Genomic DNA, 22496 nt, shown 5'->3' with positions numbered 1-22496 from the left:
TAATATGATAATCTTGCCTCTTTAACTTTGATAAGTGATTTAATAATCTGCAGAATGAGAAATTATTACGTGTGACTCAATCATTCTAATTCAATAATTAATTTTTTTTTTAAAAAAGGGATAGTTTATAACAAGTTTGATGAAAAGTCGTATTGCTTCAGAAGATGCACATGTTATTCATGATCCTTGATAATAAGTAATAGAAAAAGAATGGCAAACATGTATTTTTGTGGGGTTTTAATTTTCCAATTTTAATGCATGGATGAACTGTGAGAAGCTACATTGAGATGTGAATGCAATAGACGGACACAGCTAGTTCACAGACAGTGCAACGGCAAAGGCAGGCACTAATTTAATTCTGCTTAGCCTAGCACAGCTGGTGGTTAGTGCTTAATTATTGCGAGTAAATGTATTTAGTAATGTTGTTAAAGATAGGTCCCAGCAGCATCAGCATGGTAGGCGCTCTCATTCCAAACATTCTCCCTAACCAATGTCACTAACCAACGTCCATAGCCCAAGTCAAGTGAGTTACGGTGCAACGACATCATCTCCATACACACCTCTTTCAACTCAGATTACACATTACACTGAGTTAGGTTAAAGTACCTGCATGTCAACAGTTTCTAACATATAAAAATTATTCAGATCCTACATATTTATTTAATGATATTATATATATGATTATTATTTACAAAAAAATATTTTTATTTTTAAATAATTTAATCAAATATATTTAACTATCGAACACTATTATTTTTAATCAAATATATTTAACTATCGAATGCTATTATTTTTACTTAAAAAGTATCAAGTGAATACTTACTATATATAATTTTTTGGTTCATACTTCTAACAAAATTCAACGGTCCAATGTCTATCTTTGACCCCACCGGCTACTGTTCAGTTGGTACCCACCCCACCGAACAATTACTTGCCAATTTGCCATCACTTGACAAGAAAAGCAAGGGAATGACATACCACAAGGATAAAGCAAAGCTGGAACCAAATATCACTTGCTGCTACTATACAATTTGTTTGGTTGAAAAAATAGCACTCCTTGTTGCGTTGGTCGCCATGATTGCATATTTGCATTAAGTAGTTTGTTAATTACTTAATTCCCATGCCAATCTTGGTCTTGTGGTACAGAATTTTTTATGCAGGAAAAGTACATACTGCATGTTCTTCCTTCATGCCAATCTTGGTCTACTACACGTTTCCATCACATAATATCACTAAATCCGGAATCATGAGAACCAATCTGCAGGGGGCAGAGAGCATTCATATGCAAGAAGCAATTGAGTTGGCTAAAATGTAGCAAAAAAATGTTTTAAAATCTACTATATTAACAAAAAATATTATGACTAAAAGTCTTAAAACTGATTCAAACCCCTCCGCCAAAAAAGAATAATAAGAAAAAGAAAACCAGGAAAATTATGCACGCGAGAAAAATGGAAGATTAACAAAATCGAGAGACAAAGAAACTGAATCTAACAATAATAAGGGAATGCTGCAGTGGAGAGCTAAAAGACACTAATTCCATGGATCATCCCAGCCCTTGGGTCCTTCTCTTTTTAAGAAATCAATGATAGCTAGGACAGCTTCTTCAGATCTGTTAGAGAGTGAGTGGTTTCCATATTCAATTTCTACTTTCTCTGCACCCCCCATTGCTCTGCATAATCTGCACGTTTACAGAATGTATCCCGTGACCATATGAACAACATTCATATATCTGACTCCTCTCAACTTGTTATTGATTGCATATAGACAAAGTTGGACCAGATACGAGTAGAGATTTTACCGTTCAACAAGTTCCTTCTTATTGACATAATCTGGCACATATTCATCTGCCATTGAAAATATAACCTGCGAAAGACAACCCATGCCAGTATGAGTAATTGATTATCGTCCTACTTATTTTTATTTTTCCTTTTGAAATAATGTGGTAGTTCTCTTGTTTCCTATCTCTCAAACAACAACAACAAAGGCTTGTCCTTTTAAGTGGTATCTCCAGTCTCCCAAAACTGGATTACAATTTAAAGATCTTAAGTACAATTATTTCAAAACGAGAGAAACATCACTTGCACTTTCTTTGTAATATTCATGCCAAAGTGATTAATCAATGGTGAAAAACTTCAAGGTTTTTTTTTTCTTTTTTCTTTCTTTCCTTTTTTTTTATGGTGAGAGGGAAGGAACCTTAGGAGTCACTAGCATGATCTAAGACACCTACAACAACATAGGTCACCCACCCCGACTATATGAGCCAGGTCTTGGTAAATGGTAATATGTTCTCTTCCTGTTTAGGTCTCCTTCAATTGTAAAATAACATTCCCAAAGACAATTCGTATATACCTTCTACATAGAGGAAAAAGAAAGAAATAACTTATTTGAACAATGGCTATTGTAGCAAAATAACTTAAGCCAAGGTTTTACTTAATCCTACAGCTGAATAAATTCTGCCCTTCAAAATATTATCAAGAGACCATACAGAAAGAGAAGAACTAGTTAGCTTAACTGGTATATGCTCACCTGGCAATGTGTGCTAGACATGTGTCCAAGCCTCATCCTCAACTGATCTTCACTCAGATCGGAACTGAACAAGTCGTCATCACCATTATATGCACAAAGGGAGTGATATCTGAAAAGTAACTACTTTTTAGGAAGGAAGCAGTAGCATGGCAACAACAAAGACCCTTTCTAAAGTATGTAATCAATGTCCATTTTAGCAGAGAGGAAAATATGCATTAACATGTTGTGCATGTGGTATTTCTCCATCAAGAGGAGAGAAAATGAGGGAACAACAGGAACACAAAAGGGGACCAAATTTTTTTAATTAAAAAAAAAAGGTCAAGGAAAAAAGGAAATTAATTTTGTCAAACATCTGATCAGGTTAAGTTCAAATACAATAGCTAACAACCAATAACCTTGTTCAAATATACGATTGTATAGCACTAGTTTATTTGGAAGTCTGTCAGCAACCACGTTTAGCAGCAGAAGAATATCATTCAATTGCTAAACCTGTGATTTTTACAATTTGACAAGCAAAGCTGGAAGAAAAGATGTGTGTGTACCAATAGCATTCATGAACGGGGTAAATCACAGCTGTAAATTTGTTTCAAGCTTCAACTATCATATTGAAAAAGCAAAATTGTTTCAAGTTTCCTGAATGTAGAAAAGGAACTAATGGAATATGATGCATAAGGAAATTGATATTGTTAAGACAACCATTGGACTCACCATTGGAGAGCAAAAGAAAATTTGTCCAATTGAATAACATTCATTAGTTTCTAGACAAAACATGAACTATGCAGCTATAGCATCAATGCAGAAATTGTATAGCTGATCCTACGTATTTATATAATGAAATCTAGGCTTATTTCAGTATTTCATGCTCCTACAATAGTTTTGTAAAATCACCTGTATGCAGTTATTGGAGAACAAGGATCTGCTTCTCTTGGCATTAATTCTGAACCTCGGCCTTCACTTATCATTTTAGCCGCCAAGTCAATCATAGAAGCTGTCTCAGGGAGTGTCGCTCGATATTCCCTGTCACTGACTGGAGCCTGGATGATTTAACGTGAATAGAGAACCAAGCTTTCAGTGAAAGGAACGACCATATTTTTTTTTGTTTTGGGGGGGGGGGGTATATATTGCCATTTGACCAGACACAACATCCACTTTTTTTTTTAAATAATTTTTTCTCCCCTTCTGCTGGGCAAGACTGAAATCTCATATTTCAATCCAAAGACTTTGAGATTTAAATCATACAGGCCTTACAAGAGTAGGAGGAAGAGAACCACATGTTAATGCATACGAATGAGAAAGCTGTATGAACAAAGAGAGTAGCACTGTACATATAGTAGAAAAAAACACAACCCCTGTCTATATGCATATTATCAGGGAAAATGTAGTTATGAATTCATCCACTGTAATTCTGGCATCAAGAACAAAGTTAACACGAATGGTGTGAATTTTGCAATGCAACAGCAAACACCATCAGCTGAATGTAACAAAATCCTTTAAAAAAGATAAATGTTTCTGTTTTTTCACAATAATGATTTCACCATCACTAGGCAGTCAATGGTGACATCCATATGACTTACTATGAACATTTTGAAATGAATATAGTTTCCTATTTTGTTTTTGGTTGCAGTTATGTTCTTATAATAGTCCAATAATCAAATTATAATTTAGAAGGACGTGATATAAATAAGCTAAGGATCTTTGTTCCAAAGGTTAAGATGCTTTTATGCTGTGCCAGATAGTGAACGTAAAATACTAATCTAGTAAGTACAATTGAGTACCTGCAAGATGGCAGCACGAACAGCTTTGGAGCAAGCAAAATTTGTTCGCATGTAATGCACAATATCCTATAAAACATGTCCAACAAGAAGTTTACTTCACTTGCTTAACATTGTGGTAAAAAATTTATGGTGTAGGATTTTAGGGAAATAACAAGTAACCTGACAACCAGTACTATGCCCAAGTAATACCACACCTTCGGAATCTTGTTTGTTAATTAGATAATTAATCAGCTGATCCACCTCTTTAGCATCCTTCAACATGGATTAAACAAGAAATTAAAAATGTATGCATCATTAACCTCATCAACTAGAAGAAAATATTAACATTGCAATGTTCAGCTAAATCTGGTGACTAACTCCCTGGTTTTACCATAACTAACAAAGCAACTGGAATCTGCATATATGTTGGTTATGGTTATGCAAATGATCATAACTCAACAGCAGAAAATTACTAAAAGAATCTTATAATAAGGTCGAGGATGTTGACTCTAGTAATTCCTTGAGCTAAACGTTAGTAGTACTACACTGAATTGCAAATTGTAATGTAATATTCTAGAGCAACAGTCACAAGAATGGTAAAACCAGGAATAATTTAGTTGTTTACTTGTTGCAAGCTTGAGGTGCCATATCCACTGTAAGAAGATGACATGAGGAACTGAACCAGTGACCAATTTTCACGGTCCAAGGCATTTGCGAGAAGTTCCAAGTAGCTGGAGGAAGGAAGATGAAGAAAATGGATGTCAGATAGAAAATCCTGTTAGGTCCAGATACTCTAAAAACTCCCGTTAGAATCCGAAGAATGTAAAAACATACGGAGTAGCAAGAAAACCATCGGTCAATCCACCAATAAAAACGACTTGCCGTTTGTAATCGCCAGTCTTAAATGCAACCTGCAAATAGAGAATGCAACACGCTCAAAATTATTATGAACAGAAAACGATTCGGAAGTGGAAAAAGAGAGATCAGAAGGTAAAATTTCAAAGAGACCTGAATAGGATTTGGACCGTACTTGAAGAGTACCCCACGGAACTGATTTTTGCGGACGATAGGACCGGAAAAGTCAGCGGTGGCGGCAACCGTGGAGTTAGCGGACATTTTTAAGCTGGAAGACCTATCGGGACGGCCGCCCCTGACGATCCCAGAGAACCAGGAAACGGGAGTATAAGAAGAGGATGAGACAGAGGGAGAAGCAGGGGAAGGCGACGGAGGATTCATTTTATTGGCTTTCTAGTTTGCAGTCATGGCTGTGGGGCCAGATCTTCTCTCTGCACGCAGCACGAGGTGCTGTATTGGGCTGCTGTCAGAACTCAGAACTCAACAACTGTGACCGGCCCACGACGGTTACGTGTGGCGCGTGTGGATCACTGTCTCATCCTTCCGCGCGTCCAACTAATCCTGCTGATTCTTGTTTCGCGGTGGGTGAAGGTGAACAACTCAATCGGAATCAACTGTCTTCGTGTAGAATTGAAATTAATTAAATATTAAATACTAAAATAAAATAATAAATCAGATGATATTTGGAAACATATGGTATTAATTGTAATATTGTTAAGTATAATTTTTTATTTTTGTTTAAAAAATTTTAGTACGAAATCATAGTTTATAATTTTAATTAAAAAGAAAATCTTTCACATAATAACTATTTTTTTACTATCGACAAAATTACTTTTAAATAATTTAAATATGTAACAAAAATGTCTAACAATAAATATATTTTCTCAAAAAATATTTTAAAGATTGAATTTTAATGAATTTTTTTACGAGCATAATTAAAAAATGAGATATTATTATTTTTAAAATTTGGTAATTTTTTTAAGTATAAATTTTTTTGTGTTTTTTAAAAATATTATTAGTTGTTAATAAAAAATTACAATAAAAAATATATTTAACAAAAAATTATCAAATTTTAAAGATAATAATATCTCTTTTTTTAATAATATTTACAAAAAATTATATCAAAATTCAATCTCTAATGTATTTTTTGAGAAATACATATTTAATATTAGATAATCTTGTAAAAAAACTAACATTAAATATGTATTTCTCAAAAAATGCATTAGAGATTGAATTTTGATATAATTTTTTGCAAGTATGATTAAAAAAATAAGATATTATTATCCTTAAAATTTGGTGATTTTTCGTTAAATATATATTGTTTGGTGATTTTTTAAAAGTATTATTAGTTGTTAACAAAAATATTATACAAAAAAATATATACTTAACGAAAAATCACCAAATTTTAAGTATAATAATATCTTATTTGTATAATTGTGCTCGTAAAAAATTGCGTCAAAATTCAATTTCTAAGATATGTTTTGAAAATATATATTTGCTGTTGGATATTTTTTATTTTTTGTTGTGTTTTTAAATTATTTAAAAATATTTTTTTCAAAAGTAAAATTTGAGTATATTTTTTTCAGTATTTAAATAATTCGAGGATATTTTTTATGGTTAACCTTTTTTAATTATTACACTACTTATGCACATACTATATGAAATTTTTAACAATCTCGCTATGTAATCATTACAAGTCTAACCGATAATAAATCAACAAATATTTTTTAATTGCACTCCATATTAATTAATTATTATTAATTAGTAATTATTTAAATTTTATTTTTTTAAATATACAATTAATGATTATTAATTACAGTTGTTTAAAATTGACTAGTTAAAAATTATTTATCTATATTTTTTCAATTTTTAAACTACATCTAGTCTTAGTTAAAAATTAAACTAGAATGAAACATTTACGAGATATTTTAACATGTCATCTCAATTAAATTTTCAGCCACTAAAATCGTATTTGTTTTTTGTTCAAATACATGGCACAGACACAAATACACAAGCAAACATATACACAAAGATACACAAATATTTCATTGTATTTAGTGATATTGAACAAGACGCACTAGTATAAACTAAATATTAATTTTACCCCTATATTATCACCAATGGAATAAGAATAAGAGTAAATTATTAAGGATAAAAGAGTAAATATTTGTGTCTCATTCAATGTGTTTTCGTGTCTCATCTTTTTTTAAGGACACTAAATACATATATTTTATGTACGTTTGTGTGTCACCGTATCCTTCAAAAATCCGTGTCTTAGCAAATAAACGATAGATATATACCACCGTGTCTATGTATTAGTGTCTACGTCCCATCAAACAAACACAACATAAATTTTTCTAGTGGTCTTTGAGATTTAAGACTTTTATTGTTTTAGCCCTTTAGATTCAAAATTCATTATACTAGTCTCGAGATCCATTTTCAAGTATTATATTAGTCTTTAGGCCTTTTTTTGGTATTGAATTAACGAATGAAATATTAAGCTAGTTCTGACTTGTGTGCTGTGCTAAATACATGACTAAAAATAAAGTTGTTTTAGAGAATAAATGAGGATAAAACGGTTTACGTTTCATATAAACTTTTAATTGTGTTTTTGTTTTTTTCTTATTTAAGCGCCATGCGAAATGATGTTTGGTTCTATGTCTAGCGTGACAAGTCAGAGTTAACTTAGCACTTAAAAAAAAGTCTAAAAATTAATATGATATTTAGAGTTGGATCTCAAAAATTAAAATAGTAAATTTTAGATTTAAGAGATGAAAAATGGAATTTAAAAATTTATTTTCGGGAATGTAGTCGATTTTAATCTCTCTTTCACTAATAACTTGTTTTTTTCTTTGGACATGAGTAATACTTGATAAGTACCCAATTTCATTTTGTTTTTGGTTAACGTACCCAATTTCATTTAGATGGTCCATGGGTTTTCTTGGGCCTGTATGAGCATACAGAACCAAACAAAAATACATAAGTTCCTGGGTTTGTTCCCAAAATATCTGCATTGTTAGCTTTGGGCTAAGAAGTAAGAACCTTTTCCTCTTTGGTCCTTAGGCATTCAGGATCCAAAAACAGATATCCCAGGAGGATTTTAATGATTTTTTTCCACAAAAACCGGGTAAAGAGAAAATGATTTACGATACTCTAGCAAAAAGAGAAAAAACTTAAGACCAAAAGGGAAGAAAAAATAATATAACTTCCTGAAATGTGGTAGTAGATTGAGATAGAGATTCCTACAAAAAAAAAAAAAGAGATTGAGATAGCGATGTTGAGTGTTGACCTCATATGCATTACCCATAATCCATAGATTAATTGTATTTCATGGCGAGCCTGAAACATGCAAGTGATCCTTTCATTTTTACGTCAGATGCTTTTCGCTTTTCAGTACTCCGAGAGACAAAATTTTATGCTAGTTTCCTAGCTAGCTACGACAAAACAATTTTTTTTCCTATAATGTTAGGAACCAACTCTATATAAGTTAAGAATGAGCCAACTAGTAACCGGATGTTGCTACTAATAGGCACACAGATGTTTTTTTTTTCTTGTAAATTGAATGGTTTTGGATATGATTTCTATGTTTTGGATATGATCAAAGCATCTGTTCCGTGATTCTCTCCTAACACTAACGTGATCAACAATAATTTAACAAACAAATTAAATTATAAATTAATAAATTAATTATAATTAATTATATTGTTTTATTATTGGCTGATTATTAGTTGTTCCATATACTTTTCCAAAAAAATATTAGCTGGGCGAAAATTATTGGGAGTGGTTTGATAAGCGTTGTCGGAAATTTGTGGGTTGTTAACATTGTGTGTTAATTGGTTATTTATATTCACTCACATTTAAATTGTTTAGTTTTTTTCACAAATCGTCCCATTATATATCAAATCCTTCAGTAATTTTTTTTTTACTGCTCTACACATCAAACGGTCCGAATATTTTTATTTTTAAAAATTTTGAATATATTTTTTTTGAATGTTAGATATAAAGATTTATTATTATTTAATTAATTTAAATATCTACTTTCATGTACCAGTTATTTAAAAAATCAAAAAAATTACTTATTTTTTGTTCTTTTCTTTTTCTTGTAAAGATAGAATAAAAAACAATATTTAAAAGATACAAGTTACACTGTTAAAAAAATACTCATGTTCTCAAAAGGTTATTAGACCTTTTCAATTTTAAATAATTTGGGTTTGGACATATCCCTTCACATTTAAGGCTGAAAAAGATTTAGAACGTGGACTTAAACTTGTGTATAAAGTGAATGTTGTTCAACAATAAAGATTAATGAACTTTTAATTTTAGAGCATGTAAAAACTTTATATATACGGAAAATATGATTAAGACATGACGTTTTCTGCTTAATCTCTGCTAGTAAGCTTACTAAAACAAATTAAAGGTAGTTTATTAGTTTATTTGTTGTGTACCCATCCCACCACCACCGGCACCACCCACCTTCATAATTATATTAAGAAGCTTACCGACTTAATTACTGTCCCACACCCACATATGGAAAATTCATATCCCTACTTATCCTTTAACGAATTATATTACAAAACCAATCGATCGTCACATACATGAATCATGACTTTGTAATAAATCATCAGCAGCAGCATTCTCAATCACTCCAATTTATTCCCTAACACTTCATTCCCTTTTTACCTGCCTCCTCAATTCTCATTATGATGAACTAGAGCTGAATTATTCAACATCAAGTTAGGGCAACATACAATGCACTCCAATTTAATATTTATAATTTTATGTATATAATGAACCTCCAAAATTATATACTTATATATTATATCTAATCTTATGTATTTATTTTTAAAATAATTAATAAATATAAAATAAGACAACTTTTGATTTATTTTGGTTAGTTTTTATTGTCTTCAAACATTTTCTATATATACAGTGAATACTTAGTTAATTAGTGATTCCATCATCGTCATCATCATTGTTATTAATATTGCTTTTCAAGTTATAACGCAAATACACGTATAGGACCAGTCGCATTTGCAAGCTGTGACCAGTTAGAACTCTGTCTCAAACTCCCTTTTTTATTTTTCACGATGAAATTTGATTTGAGTTGACTAAGGTGCTCGTGTCGGAAAGTTTGTTGATAGCAAGTCTTTCTCAAACTGGTCAAATAAATTATGAAGCTAATCCTCGTTTATGTTGAAATTGGATTAGATTCATTCTATATATATGAATTAATTAAAGCAAGCAATCAATGAATGAATTGAAGAACCAAATGCATGATGAAACACACTTAATGGATGGTGGAGGCAGGTGTATATATATATATATTATGGCTTTCATATAGACCTACCTTGCTCCTCTCCTCTTTCACCGGTACTCTATATCAATGTAAATTGAAACTAATTTCTGTCCACAAGATTTTACAATAGAAATTCAGTTTGAATAAAATGTGAGCTGGCAAAATGTATCACACCTTTATACATTTATATCATTATAAACGACTAATATCAATGCAAAAACTATTATTGGACAATGGAGTACAATAATGAATTTATTATACAATAAGCCCATCACTACTCATATAGCAAGCTAGGATTAGATTTAGAAGAGCACTTTATTATAAAGTCATCGTATTTATTAGGATTAAGTATGATTTTTGTCTTTAAGTATAGACTAAAAATTATTTTTATCTTTAGCTTTTTTTTTACATGCAAAATCGTCCTAAAAATTTAACTATTTTAAAAAATTTCTTTATCTTAAGGACCAAAATCGTAGAGGTGGCGGTAGAAGCGAAAACAGAGATAGATCGTGCAGTAACGGATTCAAAAAATTTTGATAGTGGGACAAAATATATATAATATAATAATAATTTTTATAATAAAAATATTACGTTTACATAAAAAATTAGCTATCAAATTATCTACTATAAATGTGTGTATAAATACATTAAATACCTATTTTGTATTTCAAAATTTACAGTTTAAGATTTATTCTGTACAAATAATTATTTTATATATACGTAGCATAATTGTTGTTATAATTATATTTTGTTATTGTAAAATACGATTAAATTTCAAAATATCTAATTACAAATTAAAATATCTAATTGTTGTTATAAAATTTGGGATGTTTCTTTTTTTTACAAGATGTTTCTTTTATATATAGTAGTGGATGTTTCTTTTTGTACAATGATATTTTTTGCGCACCGCGGCGGTGGTCTGCGTGACGACACGACGATAGCAACAACAACTCAACGGGGTGGGCTGCGTCGCTTCACTCGTGTGACTTCTCCCTGCAATTGCAGATGTGACTGACCTCGAGAATTCCTTCTAGTAGCGATGCGCACGGTGCACTGCGGAGACAGCGAACTGTGCGACGGTTGCCGGGGCACTTCAGCAATGGCAATGTAGAGGTATGCGTGAACAAGAACGTTGACGCGATAAAAGAGGCTGCGGATGCGATTATGAATTGTAATTATATATGGGCGATTACTTTATTTAATCTTTATTATTCAAAATTTATTTAACGTTAATTATTTAAATTCTGAATTTTTTTAAACATATAATTTATAATTATTAAATGGAATTGTTTAAGTTGGGTGGTTTAGGTGTTGGTTCCTTGTAATTTTTCTTATTGAGACATATAAATTATTTTGGTTTATAAGTCATACAAGTTGGGGCAAACTCAACAAAAAGGACACTCATCCATACGAGCGTGTTAACACGCGCGCTACTCAATGGTTTTCATAGCACACTTCGCGTTCCTCCTCCTCCTCCTTTTTCTTCTCCTTTTCCTTTGCGTTTCTCCTCCTTTTTTTTTCACGTGTTTCATCTTTATCGTCGTTTTTTACTACTGTTGTTGTTCCTGCATTTTTTCCCTCATTCTCTTTCTATTGATTTTGTAACATTATGTATTTTTTTGTTTAATTTTTTCTTCTTAAGAAGAATTATGAGAATATGAAATAAGAAGATAAAGAAAATGAGAGGGAGGAAGAAGAATAGTTTTGAATTATGCAGAACTTATCAGAATAAAAATACACCCAAATATTTTCGTGTTACACCCAAAATATCTTCGTGTTACACCCAAATTTGCTACAAATACAGAAAAATGTTTCCTCTAATATTGCATTTTTTCTCCTTTTTTTCTTATTTCTTTCTTTCTTTTAGTTAAATAAATGTAAGTTTATCATCTTCCAAATAATTTTGTAACATTATGTATTTCTTCTTTTTTGTTTGATTTTTTGTTTTGTTTTTATTCTTGTTAAGAGAGTAAAACAAGAAGAAACTTGAGAAGATAAAACAAAAGGAAAAGATGAATAAGAAAAAAAAGAAGAAGCAGCGGAAGATGAAGAGGAAGAGAAAGAGTTTTGAATTATGCAGAACTTATCAGAATAAAAATACACCCAAAATATCTTCGTGTTACACCCAAATTTGCTACAAATACAATTTTCTCTAATGATGCATTTTTTTCTTTTTCTTCTTTTTCTTATTTCTTTCTTTCTTTTAGCTAAATGAATGTAATTAAATTCATCATCTTTCAAGTAATTTTGCAACATTATGTGTTTTTTCTTCTTCTTTGTTTGAGTTTTTTGTTTTTATTCTTGTTAAAAGAATAAAATCAGAAGAAACTTGAGAAGTTAAAACAAAAAGAAAAAGATGAATAAGAAAATAGCAGTAGAAGATGAGAAAGAAGAAGAGGAAGAGTTTTGAATTATGCAGAACTTATTAGAATAAAAATACACCTAAATATTTTCGTGTTATACCCAAATTTGCTACAAATACAGAAAAATATTTCCTTTAATACTACATTTTTTTCTTCTGAATTGAATCACACTTCAGCCACTTGATTGGATTCAAAACAATAATCAATTTCGTTCTGGTTCAATTGACAATCTAAACCTGAATTATTCATTATTTTCAACAACGAGATAACTGATGATGGAGGAAAAAGAGAAAAAAAAGGAGAAGAAGAATTCCAATGAAAAAAAAAAGGAAAAAAGAGGAAGAGGAAGAGGTGGTTTGATGACGATGATAATGAAAAAAAATAACGAAGAAGAACATACAGTAACGATATGAAAGCGCATGAATATAAATGACTTGTATAAGAAAAATACTTATTGTGTATATATACAGAGGATTGTTGGCCTTGAAGAAAATGAAATCGTCCTATTGTGTGTATATATATAGTTATATAGTGTTATACTACTTGCTTTTGGAATTCTTTTAAAATACTCAAACTAGATAGTTAGCTTCTTGTATAGCTAACCTGCGATTAATTGATGAACTACAATTAATAAAGTATTAAGAACTCAACATACATATAGATATGAACAATTAACGAAAACTTTAACCGTAACTTTTAATGATTATCACTTGAAAGAAAAGCAAAGATTATTGTGTCTGATATATATATATATATATATATATATATATATATATATATATATATATATATATATATATATATATATATATATATATATATATATAATTTCGTTCACCACTTTGACAAGCAATTTTGTCTACTAGCTACTACATGATGCATGAGCCATTCAACTTAATTAGTCGTTAATAAGTATATTAGGAAGACATTAAGATCTATACCCCTTATTAGTTCTTGCTTCTGCACATGACCAAGGGCGTTGACAATGACATATATGATTTAATTATACAAGCAATGTCCAACATTGGAAGATTCGTTTAGAAGACCATAGACTAGCATTTCTTTGAATGAACGATGATGCGCACAAAGGCAGACAGCAAGCAATAGAAAATGCAAGAATCTGCTAATCTGATCTTGGCATCTGAAAAGAGGCCCTAATTATAATTAGCACAAATATCCTGTTTCCATTGAGTTCTGTCCTATACTTTTTTATTATTCCTCAAGGTTAAACCAGCTTTTGCAACTATAGACAAGTAGTACATATATATGACTATTTAATTTAATACATCAAGCATCTCTTGCACATTTCAATAATTTTGATTTTTTTTTTCAAAACACACTATCAACATCAAGTAATTATATTCTAGATAGTACAGAACTTAAGTAATATCCCAAATCAAATCCATTCTTGATGAATTTTTAGTTCGACAATTTAGTTTTTAATAAATTTTAGTCACTAAAATGGTTTTTAATTTTTTATTTTTTAAACATATTAATTCTCACGTTAAATTTTAGTAAAAAGTTAAACAAATTAATTATGTCGTTATTTATTAATAAAAATAAACCGTTTTTAAAAAAAAATTTAAATTGTCATACCAGTTATTTTATATAGACAAATAATTTAGTATGAAAATTAATTTATCTAACGAAATAAAAATTTGAAAACTAGTTTAATTATTAAAATTTATTAAAAACTAAAGTATTTATCTAAATTTTTTTAAGACTAATTTAAAGTGAATGTTACTCTACTAATTAAAATCATTTAAAATAATCGTGATATAGAGTATATAATAGATATATGTATAATTATTAATTAAAATGTAATTTACATACATTAATTGATCATAATTAAAACTAAAACTCCACGTGATGATGATCATTACAGATTACAACCAACAAGAAAATAACTTTTTATGATGATATATATGATCCATTATTAATTTAAACTCTTGTTTTAAATGATATGTGTTTCTTTTTTAATCAGTGGTGAAGATAATACAAGTGGTTTAATTTTAACAAAACCGCTAAAAGAATTGTCAAAAGAAAGTTATTGCTCAAATATCAAGAAAGAAAACCATCCCTTCAATAATATATATAATAATGTAAACATGCCTCTTAAAAGTCGTTTCATTATTATATCATGATCATCATATAATGGGTTTTTGCACGGGTTCATTGTTCATACATTTTGGTTATCATATCTAAATTAAAATTTAACCAAATTGATGAAATCCCATATTGACTTTATGATTGCCCATGATTGCCTTTCATCTACAAGGATTCGCTTTGGTTTAATTATTTTATTAGTTCATATAATTTTATTAAATTTATAATTAATTTTTTAAATATATATTTTTTTAATTAAATTTTTATATTATTTTTAGTTTTATAATTAAATTACTTTTAGTATAAAAAATATTAGAATTAATCGATTATTTTTTTATAAATTAAAAATATTCATAATTAAAAACTAATTAAATTTTTTACTATATTTTTTTATAAATATATTTTAATTATAAAAATTATCTAATTATTAAGTTGATAATATAAAAATATAATTTAAAAATAAAATATAAATTTAATAAAATTATAAAAACAAATAAAATAATTAAAACATTTACTTTATTTTGTGGCGAAGATATGGCCGGTGATATTTTTTTTCATAGGCCCTGCGCAGGGTTGAAAGGAATTAAGCTAAATTCTAATTGGGGTTTACTATTTAGCTTATTAATAATTAAATTTATTTATAAAATTTAAATTTATTTTATAAAAAATTTACAAGTTAATTCAAATAATATATATTATTTATTTATCAATTATAGTTTATGTTTTTTATTATCATTATACTAAAAAATATATGTGTCCATTTGTAAGTTAGATATTATTATTGTTATAAATTATATATATAATTGAGTCAATTTAATACAGATGGTGAATTAAATTTAGTCAAATAAAGTTCGACTTGTTTAATATATAAATTTAAATTTAAACTCAAATTAAATTCATCTACTACTTATAATTGGACTCTTATTAATACTCAAATATTTTGAATGTACGAAGTCATATTTTGAAACTAAATTTTAAATATCAAAACTTTACCTAACCAAAATACTGTTATTAGCATCTCTATAGTATCCACGTATATCTCAGCCACTACAAACGTAGTTATTTATTACCAAATTATCCATGTATAACTCGGAGATCGCATGCGTAGTTCAGTTATCACTAGGGGTGTACATGGGACGGGTGAAGCCGAGTTTGATGTGATCCAGACCCGACCCGAAATATACACCGGGTCTATTTATTAGACCCGAACCCAGCCCTAGACCCGATGAAACCAATACACTTTCGGGCCACAATTATACCGGGTGAAAACCGGGTAAAAACCGGGCCGTTAACATTACATTATGTTGATACCTTCTTGTAAACTAGCATGTAAAAATATCCAAATTTCCAAGGCTCCAACCATTAGTTAACATGGTAAAATTCACTTAGAAAAATATAACAAGAACCAACCATTCTTCAAAATTAAAGCATAACCACAATCAATACTAATATTGTCTAATAATACCAAATATTTAAATCAATACAAATAACACAATCTTATGTATTAGTCTAAAATCTTATGCATTCTAAACATAAAACATTAACTTATAGTCTTATAATGACTAATAACACAAAATATTAAGGTTTACAATACTTAAATTCCACGTAAGAATAGTCATGATCCATCACTAATAACACAAAATATTAATTGTGTATGATGACCGGGCCACCGGGACGACTTCGGGTGACCCAAGCTATGGCCCGGACCCGACCCGAAATAATGACCGGGTCTATTTTTGAGACCCGTACCCGACCCTAAACCCGATGAAATCACTCCAAATTAGTTCCTAAAGTGTTCGGGACTGGGCCGGGCCTTCGAGTCGGGCCGGGTTTGTGCATCCCTAGTTATCACTATGCAACAATAAATAGAGGGCGGTCACAGTTATAGAGGGGCATCGAATACAAATCACTTTCAAGTAGTAGCTTTAAAATATTCTCTGATATTAAGAACTGACTAGAGTGTCGGAATCCTTTTTATAGGTCTGGCACTCGGGTCAAAACTCTGAGAAGCTTAAAAAGCGACACTAAAGCTTCGGAGTTGAAGACTTCACTGGTATCACCGACCTATATCTCGGAGAACGGTTCTGGACAGGAACATTTGGCACCCACCGTGGGGCCAAATAAGCATAACCCCATATCGAATTACCTTTTTTTCGTGCTCTTTTTTTTTTCTGTGCAAGGTTCCAAATCATGACGAACAATTCCATAGCTCCACCACCATCCCAACCAACGCCGAGCTTTTAGCCACGAACGCTTCCTTACAGGCACAGGTTCAGAGAATGATTGAGCTCTTGACAGCCAAATAAAATAATGACAAGGAGAATGATGAGCTTAGAATGTTAATGATGGCAACCCTAATGAGGAACACCACTCCAAATCAAACATGAAGTCGGGGGGAACGCCTCACAGGACGAAAAGGGGAAGAATGAGTCCCTTTTCTGAAGAAATAATGAATTTTCAAGTGCCAAAAAACTTTATACTTACAACAACATTAGCACCTTATAAGATTGGAGATCCTAAAGTGCACGTCACTAAATTGAATCCATGATGTTTCTCAACGGTGCCTCTAACCCTCTTTTATGTCGATCTTTTTCCAATTTTTTAGATGGAGCTGCTTTACTTTGGTTTTCAAATTTACCTGTAGGTTCAATCTCCAACTTCGTTGAGTTCGATGATCTTTTCATAAACAACTTTGAGTATAAAAAACCTATGTGCAAGACTCAGACTACCTCAACACGATCAAATAAGGACAACACGAAAGTTTGAAGGACTATATGACAAGATTTGTAACAGCGGCAATGAAAATTCCAGACCTTAATCCTGAAGTCCATTTACACGCTCTGAAAAGCAGGCTCCATCTAGGCAAATTCCAAGAGGCGAAAGCAATAGCAAAGCCAAAAACTTTAGCTGAATTCAGGGACAAGGCAAACGGTCAAATTGAAATTGAAGAATTAAGGGAAGCTAGAAAGATGGAGAAATCACTACCTCGCAGAGATGATGACAAGAAAACCAAAATAAACAGCATACGAGAGGGCAAGAAACCGTTTAAATTAACACCAAAGTTTGATTCCTACACACAGTTCAACGTAAAAAGGGAAGATATCATAAAAGAAATTTTACATGCCAAAATAATTAAACCTCCTAGTAGGGCTAGAACGTACCAACACCAAAAGTATGTTGATAAGAACAAATATTGTGCATTTTATCAGAAGTTCAGGCATACAACTGACGAGTGTGTAGTGACAAAAGACTTGTTAGAGCGACTGGCACGACAGGGATTATTAGATAAATACGTCAACGGACAAATACAGAGGGACACGGTGAGCCTCTCGATAGGAGTAGAACAATCGAACTTAACTACAGCTGCAAGAAACAATGCAGGGTGGTCAACCCCAAACCCTCTTCCCCCAAGAAAAGTCATCAACTACATCTCAGAAGGATTTGCATGCAGGGGTTACAAGCTCAGCAAGGGGGGGTAATAATTTACATAACCATGCTAACCCTCACGGGGGAGGAAGCCAAGAAACATGACCCAGCTCGACTCATACCGAGTATCACTTTCACCAAAGCCGATTTCTAATCTAAAAGATAGAATTTGGATGACCCCATGATAATCTCTATAAATATATGGGAAGCCACATTTCGGAAAGTGCTAATGAATCTAGAAAGTAGCGCCGACATATTACTTTTTCACAACCTTTCAGAAGATACAACTAAACAAGAATGCTATGCAGCCCTCATAAGGGGAATTAGTCGGTTTCTCCAAGGAAAGAGTCCCAATAATAGGTTATGTATGGTTAAGGATGACTTTAGAGGAATATCCCCATTCGAAAACCTTAGATATCCAATATTTAATGGTTGATTGCATTAGTCCTTATAACATTATATTAGGACGTCCGTCCTTAAACTCTTTCAGTGCAATTATTTCTATAATTCATCTATGTGTTAAGTTCCATATGAAGGATAATATCATTGCGACAGTGAACTCCGATCACAAGGAGGCAAGATAGTGTTATAATGCAGGATTAAAGGCCCATCCGTCAAACTTGTATCCAATCCAGCGAATCAACTTGGTCTATAACTTCGACGACGTACCAACATTAGCGGAGCTCGATCCTAGATCCGACAAAGATGTCTGACCAAAACCAGCCGATGACCTTCGCTAGATAAAATTAATTGACAATGAATCACAATATACTAACATTGCTTATGCTCTGTCTACAGTTGAAACACAAAGGTTACTTGCTTTACTACGAGCAAATGCCGATCTATTTGCCTAGACTCCTGCGAATATGACTGGGATAGACCCTAATGTCATTTGTCATAAGCTTGCCCTAGACCTGGACGTATGACAAATCTGTCAGAAGAAACGCAACCTTGGAAAGGAAAGAAACGAAGTGGCAATCCAAGAAACTCACAAACAATTAAGTGTCGGATTTATCCGAGAAATTCGGTTCACATCATGGTTAGCAAATATAGTTATGGTTAAAAAAACCTCGAGTAAGTGGCCCATGTGTGTAGATTTTACCGACCTGAATAAAGCTTGCCCGAAAGACTCCTACCCATTGCAGAGCATTGATAAGTTAGTAGATAACACATCTGGCTTCAAAGTGCTAAGCTTTATGGATGTCTATTTAAGCTATAACCAGATACTAATGCACCTCGAAGACCAGGAGAAAATAACATTTATCATAGAGCATGGAAATTTTTGTTACAAGGTGGTGCCTTTTGGCCTTAAAAATGCAAACGCAACATATTAGAGACTAATGGACAAGGTTTTCCAAAACCAAGTAGGTAGAAATATGGAGGTATACGTCGATGACATGGTGGTCAAATCAGAAAATAAATGGAACCATCACTCTGACCTTGAGGAAGTTTTCAAACAACTAAGACGGTACAAGATGCGTTTAAACTCGAAAAAATGCGCCTTAAGAGTGCAAGGGGGAAAATTCCTTGGATTCATGCTGACGTACAGGGGGATTGAAGCTAATCTAGAGAAATGTCGAGCAGTACTAGAAATGAAGTCTCCAGGAAAGATCAAGGAAGTACAACAATTAACTGGACACCTGGTAGCTCTATCACGTTTCTCACCTGCGGGTGCAGCGAGATCATATCAGTTTTTCAATAGTCTAAGAGGGATAAAAGCTTCACATGGACAGATGCTTGTAAAAAATCATTCACCGATTTCAAAGGCATTCTTGTCTCCCCGCCTATATTACGCAAGCCAACGCATGGTAACCCACTTTATTTATATCTTTTAGTTCTACTCATGCTATTAGTTCTGCCCTTGTAACAAAAATAGGTATGGAGCAACATCTGGTCTATTTTGTTAGCAAATTTTTACAGAACGTAGAAACTTGGTATCCAATTATCGAGAAACTAGCATTTGCCCTGATCATCACATTGCGATGGCTCCATCATTACTTCCAGAGTCATAAAATCATAGTTCAAACTAATCAACCACTACGCTAAACATGACCGAATCTTGCAGGCCGCCTAATCAAATGGTTGATAGAATTATCGTAATACGGCATATCATATCAATCCAGAGAGGCACTTAAGTCTCAGATTTTGGCCAACTTCATAGCTGAATTCACCACAAAGGATGATGTCTTCCTAGTGTGGGAACTATATATTGACGGAGCCTCCAATAAAGACGGATGTGGAGCAGGAATCGTTCTTAAGGACAAGACTAGAGTATATGTCGAGCAGTCCATCACATTCTTGTTCAAAAAAAGCAATAAGCAATTTGAGTATGAAGCCTTCCTAGCCGGTTTACGCTTGGCTAGGGAAGTAAACATTCAACATCTTCAGGCCTATTGTGACTCCTTGTTAGTTGTCCAACAAGTAAATGGTAACTTCCACGTAAGAGATCCCCTCTTAGAACAATATTTAAATGTTTAAAAGAATCTAATTCAAACTTTTCAATACTTCGAGATCGCTCATATTCTAGAGAAGATAATCATAGGGCAGATATTTTATCTAAGTTAGCCACCTCTAAGATTATGGATAATGCACCAGCTATATCATAGTTAACGCTTGGAGAACCGAGCATATGCAGTGTCAATGTTTATGCATTATCATAGGCAACAGATTGGAGAACACCTTACGTGGATTATTTGAAATCAGGGAACGTCCTTGCATCTAGAACAAATCAGGGAACGTCCTTGCATCTAGAACAAACCCAAGGTTGTTCAAGAGAAAGGCAAGCCATTTCACTTTAATTGGCGACGATCTATACAAGAGAGGATTCTCCAGAATGCCCCTGAAGTGTCTCAGAAACGAAGAGTCTGACCTTGCCATGTCGGAAGTGCACGAAGGAATTTGTGGAACACACATCGGAAGACGCAGTTTAGCTGCAAAACTTCTACGAGCAGGCTACTTTTGGCCTTCTCTAAAAAATGACTGCATGAAAAAAGTTCAGCACTATGACAATTGCCAAAAGTGTGCACCAAAAATTTTCACTCCTGCCGAGCTATTGCATATCTCCGAGGTAGGATGGCCTTTTCATAAGTGGAGCTCGACATCTTTAGACCTTTTCCAATTTCTAGAGGTCAGGTAAAATTCTTACTCGTTGCAATCGATTGCTTTTCTAAATGGATAGAGGCGCAGCCCTTGGCTAAAATCACCTCAGATAAGGTACGATCTTTCATATGAAAATTTATCATATGTAGATATAGATTGCCAAACGACATTGCCACAGACAATGGTAGGTAATTCACTGATAAGAAAATAGCATATTTCCTACAAAATCTTAAAATTAAACATCATTTTTTTTCTGTAGATCACTCACAAACTGAAGGTTATAGAAGGCTTAGAGAAGAAGGAGTTGAATTTATGACCTTCTTTTACTTTAATGAAATAACCTTTTTAAAACAAACTTTTAGTTTGAATCTGTTTGAACTCAGCAGCGAAAAATTTATGAGACAATTTATTTTTGTCTCATGAATATCAAAAAATAGAACAGAGCAGGGAAGAGAGAAGCTGACACCATCATGTATCCTAGTTCAGTTGCCTTGTGCAATGCAACCTACATCCAGTCTCTACCACAACAGTGGTGGAATTTCCACTATAGTTAAAGTATTACATACACCAATTCCATAGGATTGATACAATCCTTTCACTCTCAAGTTCTAACCTAACTTGACTTGGTTATGCTAATACTTAACTCTTCACTCTTAGTGCTAACCCAACTAAGAAAGAGATACCTCACTAGTACAAGAAATAAGACACAAAATCAACCTAAAGAAATATGAAATCACTCTAGGCTTTTCACTCAAGTGTTTCTCTCTGCCTCTTTCCACTCTTAGGCTTTTCACTTGAGCTCTCTCATTCTGCCTTTTACCTCAGGAAATTACAGAAAGATAAATATTAAAAAGAAAATTACAATCTATAAAACATGAAGGAGATTGATGCTTCAACAACCTCTTTGCTATGTGATAAACCAGATTTGCTTGCCTCTGATTTAGTTCCTCATTATGGCGGAATGCTCTTTTGACTAGGAAGCACTGTCCAAGTTGATGAATTTCTTCAGAGAACTCTTCTCAGAACATAAACCTCAAAACACTGGTTATCTCTCCTTGACTTCAGAATGAT

General features: G+C 32.2%; 2 protein-coding genes across 3 annotated transcripts; one reads left to right on the top strand and one right to left on the bottom strand.

The window, feature by feature from the left end:
• Positions 1-1323: 1323 nt before the first annotated feature.
• LOC112705454 (UPF0613 protein PB24D3.06c) lies at positions 1324-5800 on the bottom strand. Of its 2 annotated transcripts, none has more exons than XM_025756284.2 (9): positions 5289-5800; positions 5115-5191; positions 4906-5011; positions 4461-4553; positions 4302-4367; positions 3415-3560; positions 2527-2635; positions 1799-1863; positions 1324-1678 (listed from the first exon to the last, which is right to left on the bottom strand). In XM_025756284.2, exons 1-9 carry the CDS (start codon positions 5514-5516, stop codon positions 1531-1533), a joined length of 1038 nt encoding a protein of 345 aa, XP_025612069.1. In that variant the 5' UTR covers positions 5517-5800; the 3' UTR covers positions 1324-1530. The 2 variants fall into 2 exon arrangements, with proteins under 2 accessions (XP_025612069.1, XP_025612073.1); XM_025756288.2 differs by having other exon boundaries at positions 2513-2635; positions 5289-5787.
• A 13866-nt stretch (positions 5801-19666) lies between these two features.
• Positions 19667-21741, top strand: LOC112763104 (uncharacterized). The gene is made up of 6 exons (XM_072232961.1): positions 19667-20134; positions 20234-20331; positions 20450-20754; positions 21059-21393; positions 21505-21609; positions 21685-21741. Exons 1-6 carry the CDS (start codon positions 19667-19669, stop codon positions 21739-21741), a joined length of 1368 nt encoding a protein of 455 aa, XP_072089062.1.
• Positions 21742-22496: the final 755 nt, after the last annotated feature.

This window comes from Arachis hypogaea, chromosome 1 (assembly GCF_003086295.3).
Source record: "Arachis hypogaea cultivar Tifrunner chromosome 1, arahy.Tifrunner.gnm2.J5K5, whole genome shotgun sequence".
In the NCBI taxonomy this organism is placed as follows: domain Eukaryota; kingdom Viridiplantae; phylum Streptophyta; class Magnoliopsida; order Fabales; family Fabaceae; genus Arachis; species Arachis hypogaea.
The sequence above is the reverse complement of the archived record's forward strand: the minus strand, read 5'-3'. Positions and strand labels throughout refer to the sequence as shown.

Coding starts and splice junctions, on each gene's coding strand:
- LOC112705454 (XM_025756284.2), bottom strand. CDS start 5,516: ATGAATCCTCCGTCGCCTTCCCCTGCTTCTCCCTCTGTCTCATCCTCT. Junction 3,561..4,301: donor TTCGTGCTGCCATCTTGCAG/GTACTCAATTGT, acceptor TAAATCATCCAG/GCTCCAGTCAGTGACAGGGA. Junction 1,864..2,526: donor TGTCTAGCACACATTGCCAG/GTGAGCATATAC, acceptor TGTCTTTCGCAG/GTTATATTTTCAATGGCAGA.
- LOC112763104 (XM_072232961.1), top strand. CDS start 19,667: ATGGACAAGGTTTTCCAAAACCAAGTAGGTAGAAATATGGAGGTATAC. Junction 20,332..20,449: donor GCTCCATCATTACTTCCAGA/GTCATAAAATCA, acceptor ATATCAATCCAG/AGAGGCACTTAAGTCTCAGA. Junction 21,610..21,684: donor CGACATTGCCACAGACAATG/GTAGGTAATTCA, acceptor TTTTTTCTGTAG/ATCACTCACAAACTGAAGGT.